This window comes from Aedes albopictus, chromosome 1 (genome assembly GCF_035046485.1).
Source record: "Aedes albopictus strain Foshan chromosome 1, AalbF5, whole genome shotgun sequence".
Lineage (NCBI taxonomy): Eukaryota > Metazoa > Arthropoda > Insecta > Diptera > Culicidae > Aedes > Aedes albopictus.
Window position 1 is genome coordinate 177,603,856 of NC_085136.1, and position 20,310 is coordinate 177,624,165.

Genomic DNA, 20,310 nt, shown 5'->3' on the forward strand with positions numbered 1-20,310 from the left:
GCTCAGGCTTGGGATTGTCCTAGATTCTATATGATGTGCAATGTAACCTGAATGCATTTCCAGGTGATTTTGCGCTTCCTAAGCTTAGCTCAGGCTTAGGATTGCTCTAGATTCCATATGATGCGCAATATAACCTAAATGCATTTTCGGGTGATTTTGCGCTTCCTAAGCTTAGCTCAGGCTTAGGAAAACACCAGATTCCATATGATGCGAAATATAACCTGAATGCATTTTCGGGTGATTTTGCGCTTCCTGAGCTTAGCTCAGGCTAAGAATTGCTCTTGAATCCATATGATGCGCAATGTAACCTGAATGCATTTTCGTGTGATTTTGCGCTTCCTAAGCTTATCCCAGGCTTAGGAAAACACTAAATTCGATATGATGGGCAGTGTAACCTGAATGTATTTTCAGGTGATTTTGCGCTTCCTAAGCTTAGCTCAGGCTTAGGATTGCTCTAGATTCTATATGATGCGCAATGTAACCTGAATGCATTTTCAGGTGATTTTGCGCTTCCTAAGCTTAGCTGAGGCTTAGGAAAACACCAGATTCCATATGATGTGCAATGTAACCTGAATGTATTTGCGGGTGATTTTGCGTTTCCTAAGCATAGCTTAGGCTTGGGATTGCCCTAGATTCTATATGATGTGCAATGTAACCTGAATGCATTTTCAGGTGATTTTGCGATTCCTAAGCTTAGCTCAGGCTTAGGAAAACACCAGATTCGATATAATATGCCTGAGCTAAGCTTAGGAAGCGCAAAATCACCCGAAAATGCATTCAGGTTACATTGCGCATCATATGGAATCTAGAGCAATTCTTAGCCTGAGCTAAGCTCAGGAAGCGCAAAATCACCCGAAAATGCATTCAGGTTATATTGCGCATCGTATGGAATCTAGAGCAATTCTTAGCCTGAGCTAAGCTCAAGAAGCGCAAAATCACCCGAAAATGCATTCAGGTTACATTGCGCATCATATGGTTTTCCTAAGCCTGAGCTATGCTTAGGAAGCGCAAAATCACCCGAAAATGCATTCAGAATACATTGCGCATCATATTGAATCTAGATTCCATATTATGCGCAATTGTAACTGGAATATATTTTCGGGTGATTTTGCGCTTCCTAAGCATAGCTCAGGCTTAGGAAAACATCAGATTTCATATGATGCACAATGTAACCTGAATGCATTTTCGGGTGATTTTGCGCTTCCTGAGCTTAGCTGAGGCTAAGAATTGCTCTAGATTCCATATGATGCGAAATATAACCTGAATGTATTTTCGGGTGATTTTGCGCTTCCTGAGCTTAGCTCAGGCTAAGAATTGCTCTAGATTCCATTTGATGCGCAATGTAACCTGAATGCATTTTCGGGTGATTTTGCGCTTCCTAAGCTTAGCTCAGGCTTAGGATTGCTCTAGATTCCATATGATGCGCAATGTAACCCGAATGTATTTTCGAGTGATTTTTCGCTTCCTAAGCATAGCTCAGGCTTAGGATTGCTCTAGATTCTATATGATGTGTAATGTAACCTGAATGTATTTTCAGGTGATTTTGCGCTTCCTAAGCTTAGCTGAGGCATAGGAAAACACCAGATTCCATATGATGTGCAATGTAATTGTGAGTGCATCCGAAGATGGTGCCCTGAGTACCCTATTTCTCAAACTAATTAATCTTGATTGAGCCTTCAATGATATTTTACGTTTCAATTCATCTTGAATCGATCGAATTCTACCGGCAATCCATTCCGCTTCTTGTTCGAGTGTGACAGTGGTCGTATATAATTTCGGATTCTTCCTATCATCGTTGATTAATAATCTAAGTTCGCGGCGTTTGTTTTCTATATTTTCGTCGGACACGATACCGCGAATTCCGAGTTCATAATCTACTTCGTCTTCTTCTAGATCGTCGGCATGGTAATTGGGTTTTTAAATTAAGAAAAATTCACTGATTTTTTATTTTTAAACAAAAGAGCACCTTTTTCTGAGCCGCTATGATTTTTTTCAGATTTTTAGAACTTTATTTTGGTATCTAAAATCAATTTCAAAGAGATTTTTTTAAATCACCTTTTGACAGCTGGGCAACTGCTTGACAGCTCCGCTCAGTACAAAATGCGACGAGGGGTGATTCGACAAATCGCTCCCATACAAATTTCAAATTGATTTTTAAATAGGTTCCCGGGCTCCAAAATTGATGAAAATTTGGATTTCGGCTCAGTTTGGCATGCAGATTCAGAATATGGAATTATCTCAACACCACTAAAGAAGCCAATTGTACATGCCCATGCTGAAGTGATTAGTTTACGAGCGGCTGTAGCAGAAAAAATAATAATGACTGATAGACTTCTATGATTGAGAGGATGGAAATGAAATTTAAGCTATTTGATTTCTAATTTGTGAAGAAAAAAAATTACAAAAAAATAGGAGCTTAAAATCTTATTTCAATTGATTGGATTTGACCATGCATATAACTTCGATACCAAAGATCGGGAGCGAGCTTTTGAGTTGGGCGCCAATATGTAACAAGATACTTACGGGGCAGACCAACCGAAACGTCAAAACTAAACGATACGATACGGAACCTTATGTTTCGGTACGCCTGTGCCGTAGGTATCCTGATCACCGGGTTCGATAGCAGAAGTGAAGCGGTTCTCAGCTTTCAGACGAAATGGAACTCAACTTACCGAAGACTGATCTTCTGTAACGGACGAGATTGACCAATACCCTAAGAGATGGAAGTAACAAATCCGCTTAAGCGCCAACACGCTTTACAGCGTGATGCGGAAATGCGCGTTTCAAGGATGCCCAGCTAACTCCCCAGGGCGGGTCTACCGATCGCGGAACCAAACTCAAAAATCTCAAAATATCAAACTAACTGACGTCACCAAATCTTTACAGTACTTCACTTACTACAATAGGTTGCATGGTTTGCAAAATGGTTGGATAATATAATTTATCCGGAATATTGGCGTTAGGAGGTTAGTAGTGTGTGTACAATGGTTTTAGATTACAAGCTAAGAGGTCTGACCTTGATCTTCAACTCAGAAGGTTTGGTGATGCTGGAGAACGACTTGACGATCGTCGACGATGAAGGCGTGGCGAATGATCGTGGATTCGGATCGGTGAACCGAAGGATGATGAACGTGCACGTGAACTGGATGTCTGGCGGCAAGCTGGTGTTGTCGACGAACCAGGCTAGAGCGGCCCAGCAACGGAGACGGAAAGCTGTGATTCACACGTCACACTGCACACCTGTTGGCAGCGGGGCTAGCGCGAGGGCGCCGGTGAATGATCGCGTCGGGCCAGTCACGTGTGATGAAACTTACGGCGGTTTGCTTTTGGCAATCGGGGTAGAACACGTGTGCGCAGTGTGTTTCAGCGGTTTGGTTGTTGAACCGGACTAGGATGGCCCAGCGACGAAAAATAGAACGCTGTGATTCACACTTCTCACTGCACGACTGTTTGCAGTGGGGCTAGCGCGAAGGCGCCGGTGAATGCTCGCGTCGGGCTAGTCACGTGTGGTGAACCTTGGGATGATTTGACGGCGCTCAAAGAAGAACACTATTGCGCAGCGGGCTTCAGTTGCTCAGGGCGTTTGCACGGGCGCTTACGAAGGACGCGCTGCACTCGTGATGATCCGAGTGGGTATTGTTCTTCAACAATAGGCGTTTACCACCAAGCACGTGGGAGGGCGGCGATCACGTAGGCCGGTCGATGGAACACAAAGGCTGCGGTGGTTTGCACGCCGTTTTGCCACGGTTATGGCCACTACAAATCTGCCCGCAATTAAAACCTTCGTTCGAAGGCTTTGACCTGTATTACACAGCTTTTTGGGGCAACTAGATTTGGCTTCGCTTTTCGTTCAACTTAGCAATTACGACACGTTGTGGTTTAACAATCTTTCACTGCGAACTTCTCTCACTACTTGGTAGTTAATCTTTCGGCTTAACTTTGGCTAACGAACTGTCTCACTTTAAGATCAATTTGGGAATCATCTGTCTTGCACATTTGAGGCATCAAGACCCTCGAACTGTTGGGTGGAAATTGCGCCAACATGTGTCACCTCCTGATTGGTTAATCCAGTTATTTAATATCAGAGAAATTTGAGAGTGGATTTTTTGTGCTCAAATCTAAATTTATACGTTTCACGTGGTTTGGTTCTTGTCCGGGCTAGAATTTCAGTCAGACTAATTGAAACGTTACGTGGTGTAACGCTTGCCTAATCCATATTGAATTATGAAGCATATCAAACTGAAAGCTTTGAATTACTTCAATGGCTTCGCTACGCGATCGGTTACACTTTATTAGAGCATTCATGGTACCACTATGTGACAACTGTCAAGAACATTTAAACGCTGGAATCGACACGCGGAAGCTGCTTTGCAAGCAGGAAAGTCTATTGGAATCAATCCAAAAACAAACGGATGCATACCATAGAATTGCTGACGGTCTAAAAAAGATGTCAATGGTAGGCGACATCGTTGATAATTTAGATCATCTTCTTGTCAAGACGGAGCAATCGTTAATTGCCAACTCCGCGAAAAATTACAAACTTCAGAAAGATTTAGTCCAGCACATGCAATCATGCGAAAAAATCTTCAACCAAGCTGTAAAAGACGTTAACGATGCAAATACAACAAGTGCTGAATCACTAAACAAACAACTGTTGGGCCTTAAAAATGAGCTATCTCAGTTGACTCCAATAACGGAACCAAACTCAGCCACCCCCAATACAAAAATGCTGGAGGAAATATTCGTAGAGATCAAATCGGTTGCAGATGCGGTTTCGAACATTACCAGCAAGACAAAAAATTACCCTCCAGGAAAGAACCTTACCTTAGCTGAAGAATTAGCTGAACAAGCAGAATCGACTGGCAAGCAACGCGAACAACTAAAACATCACTATTCTCCTGGTTGGCGATTTTTAGTCAATAAATGGCGTTGGTGTCAAAGTTGGTCGAAATATGATGCCACCCTCGGAAACACAACTAAGAAGGTGACACGAAATAAAAAGCATCGAAGGCAAAATGTACACCAAGACTACAATAACAATGCGACCAACAAACCTACAGATAAACAACTTTTAGTAATGGCAAAAAATCAATTCTCTGGCCCACCGGAATCTACTGAGCATCCAATTGCAGGACTTTCAACGACTGCTGCAAAATCAAGTTTCATCACTTTTAAAAAAGGTGAAACGATCAACCCTTATCGAATCCAACAAACACAACAACTGCAGCAAAACATACCAAATCATGCTCAACTTCAACCCCAAAACAACCAACAACAACAGAACCAAAAACCAAGATTGTTGTAAGAAGATAGGTTATCCAGATCGCCAATGTTGCATGGCGGCCATCTTCGATTTTTTTGTTGTTGCAACACAACGCTGCCCGTTGTTGGGTTGCGGTGTTGTGGTGTTGTGGCACTTTTCACGTTGTGATATTGTTAGCGATGCCGGGTTGCAACAAGATTGTTGTAAGAATATAGGGTGTATGAGTTGGTCATTTTATAGGCGAGGGACGCGCGGGGGAGGGTGGTAGGGGAGGTAGGTTGTTGCTGTTGTTTGTTGTTGTTGCTTGGTGTTGTTAGATGTTGTTGGAGTTGTTCGGTGTTGTTTAGTGTTGTTTGGTGGTGTTTAGGTGACGTTTGGTGTTGTTTTGGTATTATTTGGTGTTGTTTGGCGTTTTTTTGGTGTTGTTTGGTGTTGTTTTAGTGTTGCAACCCGGCAACGCTAACAATATCACAACGTGAAAAGTGCCACAACACCACAACACCGCAACCCAACAACGGGCAGCGTTGTGTTGCAACAACAAAAAAATCGAAGATGGCCGCCATGCAACATTGGCGATCTGGATAACCTATCTTCTTACAACAATCTTGCAACAACAACAGCAGCAGCAACAAGTTCAACAGCAACATGATAGTGAAATGCAGCTCGACCCAATGCGCCCACCCATCGTCCGCCTTACTGAACAATCTGCTGAGGGAGACGGTCGCTTCTTAAAGGCAAGGCTACGTGATCCTGGTATTATGAGGGTTGTTCGGTTGTTGCTTGCATATATGAAAGATCAACCAGCAACTGTCTGTATTGATGGGATGACAACCACTAGTATTCGCATACTGCTAGCTTCTGAAGGTTTACCTACGGATCCTACGCACCTTCTACGTATCTTCAACGATGTTCATCAGGAGTACGGAGTTGGTCCAGCTGAAGCCGCATCGGACTTATTGTCGTATCGACAATATCTCTCCAGCGAACGCACGCACCGATTGCAACAATTACGGGAGAGTGCTAACAAGTTCTATTCCCCCTCTACTGGACGAAATTTTCCGAAGTAAGGACGCCTTCTTCTTCGGAAGAAAATGGCTTTAATTCCCCAACCAACATTCTTCCGGAAATCTCTTCGCAGTTCAAACAGAATGCATATGAAATTTTGGTGTACTGTCATAATTTCAACCGCATGAAAAGCCCAGCAAAAATGAAGGAAATACATGAAAAAAAATTATTAGCTCATCCTTTTCTATACTTTTGGCAACTGAAACTAGCTGGGATGAAAGCGTGAGAAGCGAAGAAATTTTCGGAAATAGCTTTAATGTATACAGAGATGACCGAGACTCTCTCGAGTCTGGAAAAAAGTCTGGAGGTGAAGTTCTTGTTGCTATTTCGACAAAATTTAATTCTGAACTTCTACACTCTACAAAAAATAATGCATTTGAACATGTTTGGGTGAAAACATACATTGCAGGTGAAACTCATGTTTTTGCCTCTGTATATTTTCCCCCAGACCGCACTAACAAAAGCAGTTATGAAAATTTCTTTGAAATTGCTGAAAAAATATTATCAGAACATCCACCGGAGGTTAAAGTTCACATTTATGGGGACTTTAACCAACGCAACGCCGATTTTATCCATGACCAAATTCTACTTCCAATCGTTGGTGAAAACGAAACATTGCAATTAATTTTTGACAGATCTGCTGCTTTATCTTTGAATCAAATTAATCATATAAAAAATCAACAAAATTGCTATCTTGATTTTCTTCTCACGAATATTCAGGAAGATTTCTGTGTTGCTGCTTTATTACAACCTCTATGGAAGAATGAAGCATTTCACACAGCAATCGAATACTCATTGTTTGTTCATGAAAATCATAGACCCAACGATTGTGAGTACGAGGAAGTCTTTGAATACCATAAAGCAAACTACGATAACATTAGACATAAACTTAATAGTATAAATTGGCAACTAAAGCCTGTATCCGCAATAATCGGGACACAGAAGTATGGCTGTAGCTCTGTAATGAATCGGTAAAATTGGCCAAATCATTGACCGAGAACTCTTTGGTGTATGTTTATTATGTGTGCCAAATTTCATAAAAATCGACGCATTACTTTTAACTGTGGATGAAAAACAAACAGACGTGGTTTTAAGCATTTTGTACAATCATGACCAATTTTCATTCGCATAATAGATGGTTCTTTTACGCTACAAATCAAAGTTCTGTGATGATAATAATAAAATTTCGTTAGCAGTTATGATACTTATAGAGACACTTTCTTGCAAAATTTCATCAACTTTGATCAATTGGTTTGAAACGTACTGGTGTTGATAGGGGTGAGTGTTAGTGAAAATTTTTCGTGTTTTTCATGTGTGATGTTTGCCTATTCAAAACTTTTGAATTTCTCTGACAATTTTCATGAAATTTTTACAGAAGATAGTTGATTACGTGTACATTATGCCTGCAAAATTTGATGATTATTGGTATAGTACTTTCAATAGTACAATCGAAACAATAAAGGGTGCTGACTGATTGATGTCTGAGGGGCTAAAATCACGTTCAGTCCCAATACATGTTTCGACTATGAAATTGTTGATAGTGCATCGATTTTCTTGAAATTTTGCCTATGCAACAAATGTAGATTGAGAGGTTTGTGTTCAAAATTTCAGCCATTTTCTTCGCCAAATTCAAAAGTTACAGCGCTGGAAAGCAAAACTAGAGTCTGTACAAAATTCAATGGCGCACATTCTACCCTTTCATCGCTACAACAAAAAGTACTGCAACGATCCACATGAAATTTTGTAGGTGAAATGAACACATCTCAAGATGTTATGAGGCCAAATTTGAGCAATTTCAATGTATCTATTGAAGAGTTACAGGTGTATTTCGGTGTCCCGATTATTGCGGATACAGGCTTTATTGTTAAAGAATGAAGGATGCGTCGATGCTGCAGTTGAATTATTTTACAACATTATTTTTAGAATTATTCTTGAAGAGGTACCTGTCAAGAAAAAAAGACGGAACCGCAACTCAAAATTTCCAGCTTGGTACAATAGACAAATAAAAAATTTAAAAAAACCGAAAACAGAAAGCACATAAGAATTACAAAAATAACCAAACTAACGAAAATTTGGAAAAATATCTAGACATCTGCGATCAACTCAACTTAGCCATCGACGTTGCATTTGAAGAGTACAACACGAACACTGAAAAAGAGATAAAGTTGTGTCCGAAGAACTTCTTTAATTACGTACTTTAATTACGAAACTTAAATCTAATAATTTTCCATCTTCAATGTATTTGGACCAATGCGTTGGCAATAACTCGGAAGATATTTGTAATCTCGTCGCATCATTTTTCCAGGAAATATATACTTCTTATTCCGAAGAGGTTCGTGACCGTGATTTTTTTGAATACATACCTGAATACCCAGCGGATGTAGGTGTCAATCACGTCAAGGTACACGAAATACTACACGGCCTACAAAAATTAGATGCTTCTAAAGGTGCTGGACCTGACGGAATCCCGCCAATATTTATGAAAACTCTAGCGACTGAGCTTACTGCTCCATTATTCTGGCTCATTGAAATATCTATTGAGTCCCGCACCTTTCCAAAAGCATGGAAGAATTCATATTTAGTGCCCATCTTTAAATCAGGAAAAAAATCAGACGTACCGTAATCCGGGGTAACATTGATCAGAATTTTCTATCTTTCTTGAATAATTCTCTTGTCAAAGCAAATGTTACATGTTTTATATTTTTAAAAGAAGTACTGGCCCTCTGAGTTTGTGTTAAGCTACTCGAAAAAGTATTGTAAAACTTTTAAACATGTTTAAAAGGGTTTTTAAATCTAATTTTTTGATTGTGTTGATTTGGGGTAACATTGATCATGTCAGTGATCAATGTTCATTTGTGTTGAAAATACCCTTACTTACTAAATTCAAGGTCGCTGATTTCGAATATGTTGTCTAAATTCTTACAAATAATGTACTTTTTAAGTTATTTTAGGATTAAAATCCTCTAAACCACGAATAACGCCTAAAGGTAGGCAATGGCTTAAGGAATTGATAGTCGACTTTTAATAAATCGTAAATTTTACTGAAAAATAGCATTTTCATAAAAGTTTCGTTTATTAAATCCAACTCTAGGATATCATATTGAAGTAATACAGTGATTTCGAACCTCATATTATATCTATTATTCACGCCAAGCATGAATGTTTGACAGTGTATCTCATTGCGTTACGAAACACAGTTATGGAAAAATCGATTTAATTCAATGTTTATGAAATTCAATATTCATTAATTGCATGTCATTTAATAGCTAAATGATAGCAGATTACGATATACCATTCCATAGTAGAAACTGATTCAATGTAAAATGCTTGTTTGAACATTTCATGAGGTGGGTCAAGCCGATCAATGTTACCCCGCTGATCAATGATACCCCGGATTACGGTACGTAATTATCGTGGAATAGCCATTATTTCTTGCATTCCTAAGCTGTTTGAAGCAATAATTAACGAAAAAATATTTATTCAATTAAAACACAGAATTACAGATAAGCAGCATGGATTCTTTAAGGGACGTTCTACTGCTACAAACCTTATAGAATTCATTAACTACACGTTGAATGCCATGAATAATGGCAACCACGTAGAAGCTCTATACACCGACTTTAGTAAAGCTTTCGATGGGATTGATATTCCATGGTTACTCTTCAAATTGCAGAAAAATGGAATAGAACTCGGGCTTCTAAAGTGGCTTGAGTCGTATCTCACGAACCGAGAACAAATAATAAAATTCAATGGAAAACAATCTAATCCAATTCAAGTCACATCTGGAGTTCCTCAAGGTTCCCATCTAGGTCCCCTTTTATTCATACTGTACGTAAATGACATTTCCTTCATTCTTGAAAAAGTCAAATTACTTATCTATGCTGATGACATGAAGCTCTTTTTGGATATCAGGAATAACCAAGATATAAGTATATTTCAGAAGGAAATTCATATTTTTTACAAATGGTGCTCTAAAAGCTTATTGGAGCTGAATGTTAAAAAGTGTAATTTAATAACTTTTAGCAGAAAACTAAGTACACCTACTAGCGCAATTACTCTAGGAAACCAAGAAGTAGAAACGTGTGAAAGAGTTAGGGATCTAGGAGTTATTTTGGATTCTAAACTAGCTTTCACAGACCATTACAATACGATCATCCATAGAGCAAATAATATGCTTGGGTTTATAAAACGCTTCAGCTACAATTTTGAAGACCCGTATAAAATAAAAACTCTGTACATTTCTTATGTGAGGTCAATTCTGGAATATTGCAGCGTTATCTGGTCCCCTTTCAGAATAACGCACATCGACAGGATAGAATCAGTACAAAAACAATTTCTATTATATGCTCTTCGGAAACTAGGTTGGACAGTATTTCCTCTTCCATCATATGAAGCACGCTGCATGCTTATAAACATTCAGACATTAAGGTCTGAGGTCAAGCTCGTCCGTTAAAAAATTGATACTGTCACGTGTTGTCGTTTAGAAAGCACGTTGTAGTTCTCTCAGAGAGGAAAACTTTCCCGCCTGATCAAGGGTGGCAGGGTGGCCAAGATTGTGTGGGGGTAATCCCTAAAATGCTACGACATGAATCAGTATCATAACTCTGGTTTCTATTTGGCTCTTGGTAATCAGATTTTCTTATAACATTTATATGTAAGTTTTGTATAATTATTCAAGCAAGTGAATAGTTGTATTCGACATTTTCGAATAACATACATTCTGAAGAAAATAATTATAATACATAATAACTGTGGCAGGGCTCATAAACCAGTAAGCTGAGAAGCAGGCCGTGTTCCAGTGTACATACGTTAGGTAAAGAAAAAATAAGAAAAATAAGCTGCTTTCTAGTAATGAAAAGTAATGAAAATATCACGGCAAGTTTTAATTCTCGGGGATTTCGGCTTTCAGTCAAAGAAAAGCGTTGATTTTCTTATCTCATCGCGATGAGATAAGAAAATCAACGCTTTTCTTTGACTGAAAGCCGAAATCCCCGAGAATCACGGCAAGGATAGTTAGTATGGAATTACTCACGATTAAATTATTGTCAGTTTTGTATAATGAGCAATGTTAGTACCAACATTCTTTGATGTCTGACAATTCATAGCAGCTTCATCAAAACTATATCATATCACACCAAATAAAATCATAATTGTTGTACATTTTGCCGAGTGGCAGAAACATGATCATTGGCAACCATGAAAACGATGATCCGTGCACATTGATTTCTATTTTATCTTTACTCTCTTGCAAACCATAGCACAGAGCAAAAGGAAAGAAAAAATCGCAAGAGACCAATACACGACATAACGGATTTGACGTTTGAACGGGTGCGTATTGACTAAAAATAAACTCGTTTTTAGGCTACCTTGATAACACAGCACCGCTCAGGAGTCAAGCGGGGAAACAATTGCATCGGTCGGTACATACAATGCTCAGCCAGCTTGTTTCGAGAGGAGAGAACAATGAAGCACGGTAAAGCGGGTGCGTTTGGTAGCTGCTGAACAGTTGCTTTGGAAATAATTTCATGCTGTTCGTGCAAATTGCTCGAATATACAAACATTCAATGATATTATTTATGATCAGTTTGAAGTTTGTATGAATAAATATAATAAAATGTAAGAGCTTTCATTCAGCGCTACATCCGATTTGTGTAATATTCAACACCTAACAATTTCGACATTCACATAAACCATATTTCATTCAACTATGAATAAAAATCCCGACTGCTCGAAAGCTCTCATGGTTTATAGTCGTTGATAAAACGTGGAATTCAAGTGCATATGTGAGTTCAATGACCTAACACGAACATTCTTGAAATATTAGTGTATTTTTGTTGATTTTCATGATGACCTGGGAATTTTGGTGAATAGTTGAGTTGAATGATTTTACTCGAGAGTTTGTTGAAGTATTTGTGAATATTTGTTGATTTTTATGATGGCCTGGGAATTCTGGTGATTATTCGGGTTCAATAAGCTTGCTCGTGGGTTCTTGAAGTATTTTGGAATATTTGTTGATTTTTATGATGATCTGGGAATTCTGGTGAATATATGAGTTCAATGAGCTTGCTCGAGGGTTGTTGAAGTATTTGGGAATATTTGTTGATTTTTATGGTGATCTGGAAATTCTGGTGAATATTTGAGTTCAATGAGCTTTCTCGAGGGTTTGTTGAAGTATTTGTGAATATTTTTTAATTTTTATGGTGATCTGGGAATTCTGGTGAATATTTGAGTTCAATGAGCTTTCTCGAGGGTTTGTTGAAGTATTTGGGAATATTTTTTTAATTTTTATGGTGATCTGGGAATTCTGGTGAATATATGAGTTTAATGAGCTTTCTCGAGGGTTTGTTGAAGTATTTGTGAATATTTGTAAATTTCATGATGATCTGGGAATTCTGGTGAATATATGAGTTCAATGAGCTTGCTCGAGGGTTTGTTGAAGTATTTGTGAATATTTTTTAATTTTTATGGTGATCTGGGAATTCTGGTGAATATATGAGTTCAATGAGCTTGCTCGAGGGTTTGTTGAAGTATTTGGGAATATTTGTTGATTTTTATGATGACCTGGGAATTCTGGTGAATATATGAGTTCAATGAGCTTGCTCGAGGGTTTGTTGAAGTATTTGTGAATATTTGTTGTTTTTTTATGATGACCTGGCAATTCTGGTGAATATATGAGTGCATTGAGGGTTTGTTGAAGTATTTGTGAATATTTATTAATTTTTATGATGACCTGGGAATTCTGGTGAATATATGAGTTCAATGAGCTTGCTCGAGGGTTTGTTGAAGTATTTGGGAATATTTGTTGATTTTTATGATGACCTGGGAATTCTGGTGAATATTTGAGTTCAATGAGCTTTCTCGAGGGTTTGTTGAAGTATTTGTGAATATTTGTTAATTTTTATGATGACCTGGCAATTCTGGTGAATATATGAGTGCATTGAGCTTGCTCGAGGGTTTGTTGAAGTATTTGTGAATATTTGCTTATTTTATGATGATCTGGGAATTCTGGTGAATATTTGTGTTCAATGAGCTTTCTCGAGGGTTTGTTGAAGTATTTGTGAATATTTGTTAATTTCAAGATGATCTGGGAATTCTGGTGAATATTTGAGTTCAATGAGCTTTCTCGAGGGTTTGTTGAAGTATTTGTGAATATTTGTTAATTTTTATGATGACCTGGGAATTCTGGTGAATATATGAGTTCAATGAGCTTGCTCGAGGGTTTGTTGAAGTATTTGGGAATATTTGTTGATTTGTATGATGACCTGGGAATTCTGGTGAATATATGAGTTCAATGAGCTTGCTCGAGGGTTTGTTGAAGTATTTGTGAATATTTGTTAATTTTTATGATGACCTGGCTGTCCGCGCGCAGAGCGAATATAGTTTGTAAATGAATGTCACGTGAGTTCCCACAGTAACCGTATTACAATCCCAAAATCCCATCCTACTAACCCCGAGTCGACCGCGGGATACTTCGGTCTCCCTGCTAACATTTATGTGTGTTTGTGTGTAAAATGAACACGCACTTCCCACCCCGAACGACAGTCGCGCAGCAAGCTGGCTGGCTGTTGAGAGCGACGGCAACGATGATGCGCACCGCCGCGTCGCCGAGGAGACGAATGAACACGACAACCGATCGAGAGAACGCGAGAGAGAGAATCAACGACAACGGGAGAGCGGCGGCGGCGTACACCGTGGTGACTAGAATGTACGGCTACGCGATGCGTCGAGAATGTTCCTTCGGCGGCGGCGCGAATGCGCGCCTAGAATGTTCTGGAGCACGTGATCGCGGTAGCGTGTATAATGTATATGGGGAATGGGGTATAAAAGGGAGTTATGTTCCGTATCATTAATCAGTTTTCTATAAGTTATCGAAGTGAATGTATTATTAGTAGAATGTATTTAGTAAGTGATACTAAAGTGAAGTGAAGAGTTTTATTCCTCCCTGGAGAACGGATACTAAAACAGCCTTTTTCAAGGCTAATCAAGAGTTATCAGGATTATTTTTCCTTTTCTCCACCGGAGTGTAATCCTCTCCTGTTGGCACTCCTTCAGAGGAAGGAGTCGGCCCGTCTGCTGCAATACCGAGTGTCCGTGATCGGACATTTTGGTCCAATCGAGCCGGATCTCCGAGTGATCCGCACTCTGCTTGCCGCCAATCTGACGATTGGGGCACATCCATATACAGTCCACTACGTTCGTGTGGGATCCCCGAGTGATCCACACATTCTGCGAACCGCCAATCTGACGATTGCGGTGCCTCGTCGTTCCGTTTCTTGTCGTACATCTGACGATTGCGACACCACGTGTTCCGTGTGGGATTCCCGAGTGATCCACATTCTGCGAGCCGCTAATCTGACGATTGCGGTACATCCACGTTCAGTCTGTTTGTCGCCAATCTGACGATTGCGACTCTACGTTCTTGCTGTGTCAGTTGAAAGTTCCTGTGAAAAGTTTTGTGTAAGTCCGAGTACTTTTAATCGAAAGTAGTTCGCGCGCGTGTGAGAAACCAGTCGCAGTGTGTCCGAAATACTTTAATCGAAAGTTAGTCGCGCGCGAGTGATCAAGAATAGTTCTGAGTGTGTCCGAAACTTTTAAACCGAAAGTATACCGCGCGCGTGTGAAGTATGTCAGTGAAGCATACGCCGATGAAGGCAGATAATTCGAAGATGGACGTGAAGGACGTCAAGACGTTGGTGTTTCGGCGTGGACAGGCGAAAGCTCAGATCACCAAGATCCGGAAGGCGCTGGATGAGGCAGCTGGAGCTGGAGCCGTCGCACAGAGCATGGCTATGCTGTCGGTGTACTCCAGAAAGCTAGACCACTTCTACTACGAGTACCGGCAGTACCACGACGAAATCATCGCAGTAACTCCTGAAGAGTACTGGGAGGAGCAAATGGTGGCTTACGAGGCGTTCGAGACGCAGCACACGGAAGCTTGCATGCTGCTGGAAACAATGATGGAAGTGTTCTCCGACCCAAGCGCAAACCAACGCCGAGCAAATACCCAGCACAACCCAGATGTTCCACACATCGTAGTGCAGCAGCAGCCGTTGAAGGCGCCAATCCCAACCTTCGACGGCAAACCGGAGAACTGGCCACGCTTCAAGGTCATGTTCTTGGACGTTATGGCAAGGTCAGCCGACTCGGATGCCATAAAGCTTTATCATCTGGATAGAGCCCTGGTCGGCGCTGCTGCTGGCATAATTGATACCAGAACCCTAAGCCAGAACAACTACACGCACGCTTGGGCGATCCTCGAGGAGCGCTTCGAGGACAAGAGAGTGATAGTGGACATCCATGTGAACGGCCTGCTGGGATTGAAGCGGATGCAGCGGGAGAGCTCGAAGGAGTTGAGGGAACTTTTGGACGAGTGTAGCGGTCCTGCCGACCGAAGGAAGCATTTCCCTCCCTGTATCGAATAAATCTAAAGATCAATGATCACCATTGATCTAAGAAAGACCCTTTATTTCCTCATGGTGCTCCACGCAATTAGTGGATTACATCACATGTGGGTTTCACGGTCATGTTTATAGACCAACGCCGGTTAACCAAGAAACAAGCGATGCAAGCAGAGAGAATGCTTACTGCTTGTTGCTGGTTGACCTGGTGATATAACGTTCTCGCTCCAATGCCGGAGAAATGTTTTTCTTTTAATTTTTGTTTGTCGCCCGGCAGCGCTGACTGAACCCCAACAAGGTCTCAGTCACGCGGCCGAACTAATGAAGCCAGAGTGGACGACGCCCGTTTTGGCTTTTCTCTTTTCTCTTATTTCTTTTCAGATCGGGAGAATGAGTTCATGCGACGGCAAGTTAAAAGACCCGCGATTGACGCCGGGGCGGCGTTGTATTGTTGTGGTGTCCATCCTGTCTGTCCGCGGAGCCCGCGTGCGTTTTGGTGTGGTGTTGTTCGTCGGTCGGTTGTTCGTCCGTCCGGTCAGGTGTCTGTGGTGCAAAGTCGCACAGTTACAATTTAAGAGTAGTCTAGGAGTGTAAAGAGTGTAAATATAATTGAACAATTAATGGATTTTGCTAGTGTCGGAATTACGAAAGGAAAGAAATCCAGTGCCGTGCCACTCACGGCTCTACATTCTGGTGACAGCGCAAAAGCGCTAAACAAGTGCAGGCACGCCGTTTGTGACGGGAAAGTGAAAAAGAATAAACACCTATTGAAGTATCTTAGACCCAGCTGGTTACTACAGAAGAAATCGTGTAAGTGTTGCGTAAAAAACTATTAGGCGAAACAGTGTGAATCATTCAGTTGAGTAGAACTCTTGAACCGTGCACAGTTTGAGTGTGATGCTGATCTCGGATTCCTTTCAACGAAAATTGTTGTGTTACTCATCGAGTCAAAAAAGAAAAGAAGTTGGACCCACTGGACACTACTGAGTCGCACATTTGCAAACCGCTTGCAAATCGATCACTGCCAGATCATTTCCTACAAGAGGAACTAAGTATCTTCATCGGACCCAGCAATATGATGCAGAATAATGGGTAAGTCGAATCAATATTTTTTTTAATTGAGTGATTTTAAGTGGAGTGCGTATGTGTATATGATTTTGGTTCTCTTAGCACAAAATGAAAGTTACAAAATTCTAATAGAATGCTATTATTGTATCTTTTTTATTTGAGTTTGAGAAAGGCAAATAACAAAAATTGCACGTAAATAAATCCTTTTTTTTTTATAATTATATTTGTTGGCTTTTTCACATGAACTCTTGATCAAATTGAAGATTATGAACTATGAATATTGCAATCTTTGGAATGCTTGAACATTTTATGGCAGTTTCGTTTCTCAAGATCATGTTAGTAAAACATGTAGAAAAGATATTGCAAAATTTATAAGAAAAAAATAATTTTAAAGAATCATCTGATTTAATCATGTGGTTATAGAGGAACGAATCTATCAAAAATCTATCAACAATTTATTTCCCGGTTGGTTTCTCCTACTATTTTAACGGATTTGGAATGAACATGGGTGTGATTAGAAACAAACATAGGTTGCTGGAGATGAGGGCAAAGATCGTGTTACTGCGACAAACACGGCCAAACCCTATCGGTAAAACTTTATTTTTCGCGCTATTCGTTTATTGCCTTTATGCATGGCCATGTGATGATATTAGGAGTGTTGATGGCACGGCTTGATTTATGGATGATATTAATTGATATCTGTTGATATTAATTAAATGATTTGCTGAAGAAAAAATTAAACATGAAGAAACACGACGGGAAAATAGTTCTCTTTTAATTTATAGTTTTCTCGTAATTGATTATGGATTTTGCACTTGCGTGGAATAAGTAACTATCACAAAATTAATGACCACAGATAACTCATTTTTGGAAGTAGCGCTCTCCATAGCTCCTCAATAAAAAATGGCATTTCCTAAGTATTCCCAACGGGATAGATTCTTCCGAGAATCGCGAGACAGGCTCGAGAGAGAGTCTGAGGAAGAGAGAGAGTATGAGGAAGAGGAATCAGGAGGCATTCATAGGCGACTACAACCGGGTCGGGTTGATAAGCCACGAGGCAATAATAACAAGAACAATTACAACCATAACAACAACAATTACAACCCCAACAACAACAATTACAACCACAACAACAGCAATTACAACCAGAACAACAACAATTACAACCAAAACAACAACAATTACAACCACAACAACTACAACAACAATGGTTATAATCAACATAACAACAATAGGGCTGTTAACAATAACAAGGCAGCAATGGAAGCAGAGAAATATAAGGAATTATGGGAGGAATCAGAAGAATCAAAAGCTCGATTAGAAAAACTGTTTCAACGTGACATAAAAGAACTTTATGAAGATAGGCGGGATGCTGCTAACGATATGGCTGTAAAAGAAAAAAATTTGTTAACAAGTTGAAAGCTTTGGAAGCTAAGCTGAGCAATGAGAAAATATTGAATGAAGCATTAAGCCAGGAAGTCACTTTGCTGAAGATGCGAGAGGAAGAGCTTGCTTTATCGGTTGCTGAGAACGAAACGGCAATTAATTCCGAATTGGAAAGTAAAGAAAGTGAAGTACGCAAGTTGAAGGTGCAACTCGAAAGCAATAAGAAGAACTACGTGAAGAAGTTGGCCGAACTGAACTTCACCATCCAGGAAATGAAGAAGCGTTCCGTGGAAGATTCTGATATTGCGAAGGAACTGGAGGAAGCGAAGAAGAAGATGAACAAGGACATCAAAGTACTGCAGCGGCAAATCTTCGAACTGCAAGCCACCAACGATCGGCTGGACAAGAGCAAAAAGAATATCCAATCGGAGCTGGAGGATGCCACCATCGAGCTGGAGACGAAGCGTACTAAGGTGCTAGACTTGGAAAAGAAGCAGAAGAACTTCGACAAAGTTCTCGCCGAGGAGAAGGCCGTCAGCGAGCAGCATGCCCAGGAACGGGATGCCGCCGAGCGGGAAGCTCGCGAAAAGGAAACCAAGGTGTTGTCGTTGACGCGGGAGCTGGACGAAGCGTACGAGAAGATCGAGGACCTGGAAACGAAACGGAAAGCACTGCAGAACGAGTTGGAGTTCGAGCAAAAGACTTTGGAATTGGAAAAGGAGAACCATAATATGAAAACAGTTATTATTAGTTTAGAGCAAGAAAAAAGTGACATTTCTTCAAAGTTTGTGGGATTCGAACGAAAGATTTTGGATCTGGAAATGGAGAACCTTCGTATGAAGACGGTTATTATCAATTTAAAGCAAAAGAAGAATGAGCAATCTTCAAAGTTTATGGATTTCGAGCGAAATATTGTGGATCTGGAAAAAGAAAACCATCGAATGAAAACGGTTATCATCAAGCTGGAGCAACAGAAGAGCGATCTTACTAAAAAATTGGCAGAATCAACTGATAAATATGAAAAGCTACTCAATGAAAAGGATACGTTGTCAACTAAAGTTCAAGAACTAGAAGAAAATTCAAAATGTTTCAGTAGCTATGAAAAAGTTACAAGTTTCAAAAGCCCAACTGATAATTTTTGCGTAATTAAAGAGGAAACGCACAACAAATTGACTTCACCACTGAAACAGTTAAAGAAAGCCCATGCAGAGAAAGCAGTGAGCGAATACCGCAATACTAAAACTCGGTTGAAATTGCAACAGCTACAAGAAACTACCTATGATAACGAGAACTTTTTTCAAGAACCCCAAAGCCAAATCAAACAACAAGAAAGTGCTCATGCCAAAGAGGAAGCAACTATTGCGAGTCTCGCAAAAAGGAAAGACTTCGAACCACTCGACAATCTTTTAAACGAGATAGATTCACTACTCGATTCTGTCTTTTCGGAAAACTATGAGTGCCTAACGGAACTCTTGTGGGATGACCACGGTTGATTTGAACCAAAAACAACATTTATCAACAATAAATATTGTTTCTTCTCGTTTACAACAATTGTAAATACCCATACTGGCAAAGGAGAGCTAATTATTCCTCATGTTAAAATATTGTCGATGATATTGACTAATTTACACTCATAATCAAATCATTAAGGATTATGAAAAATATATAGGAATAGATTATACCTACAACTTAGTTGATCAAATTTAAATAAAAATAAAGAGTGACTACATGATACCAAACACATTACCTTTTACAGAAAGAGCGATTGATATGAATCATATCAATGCAAATATAAACGAAAATCATATTTCATCTGTCACCGCTCAGGATAAAGTGGTAAATTGAATTAATGAAAAATGAGAGGAATTTCATACCCTCAATAAATACAAAATGAAAATTAAAAGTGAAAATGAGAGGAATTTCATACCCTCAATAAATACAAAATGAAAATTAAAAGTGAAATGGAGAGGAATTTCATACCCTCTATAATTATAAAATGAAAATTTAATTGAAATGAGAGGAATGTTATACCCTCTAGAAAAATAAGTGAACGTTAATTAAAAATGAGAGGAATAGAATACCCTCAGTAAATATAAAATGAAACATTAAAAGAGAAGTAAGAGAGGAATT

General features: G+C 39.7%; 1 protein-coding gene across 1 annotated transcript; it reads left to right on the top strand.

The window, feature by feature from the left end:
- Positions 1-14,952: 14,952 nt before the first annotated feature.
- LOC109401263 (myosin heavy chain, non-muscle-like) lies at positions 14,953-20,084 on the top strand. The gene is made up of 4 exons (XM_062856855.1): positions 14,953-15,700; positions 16,755-16,818; positions 17,730-18,033; positions 18,210-20,084. Exons 1-4 carry the CDS (start codon positions 14,953-14,955, stop codon positions 19,671-19,673), a joined length of 2,580 nt encoding a protein of 859 aa, XP_062712839.1. The 3' UTR covers positions 19,674-20,084.
- The last annotated feature ends 226 nt before the right edge of the window (positions 20,085-20,310 follow it).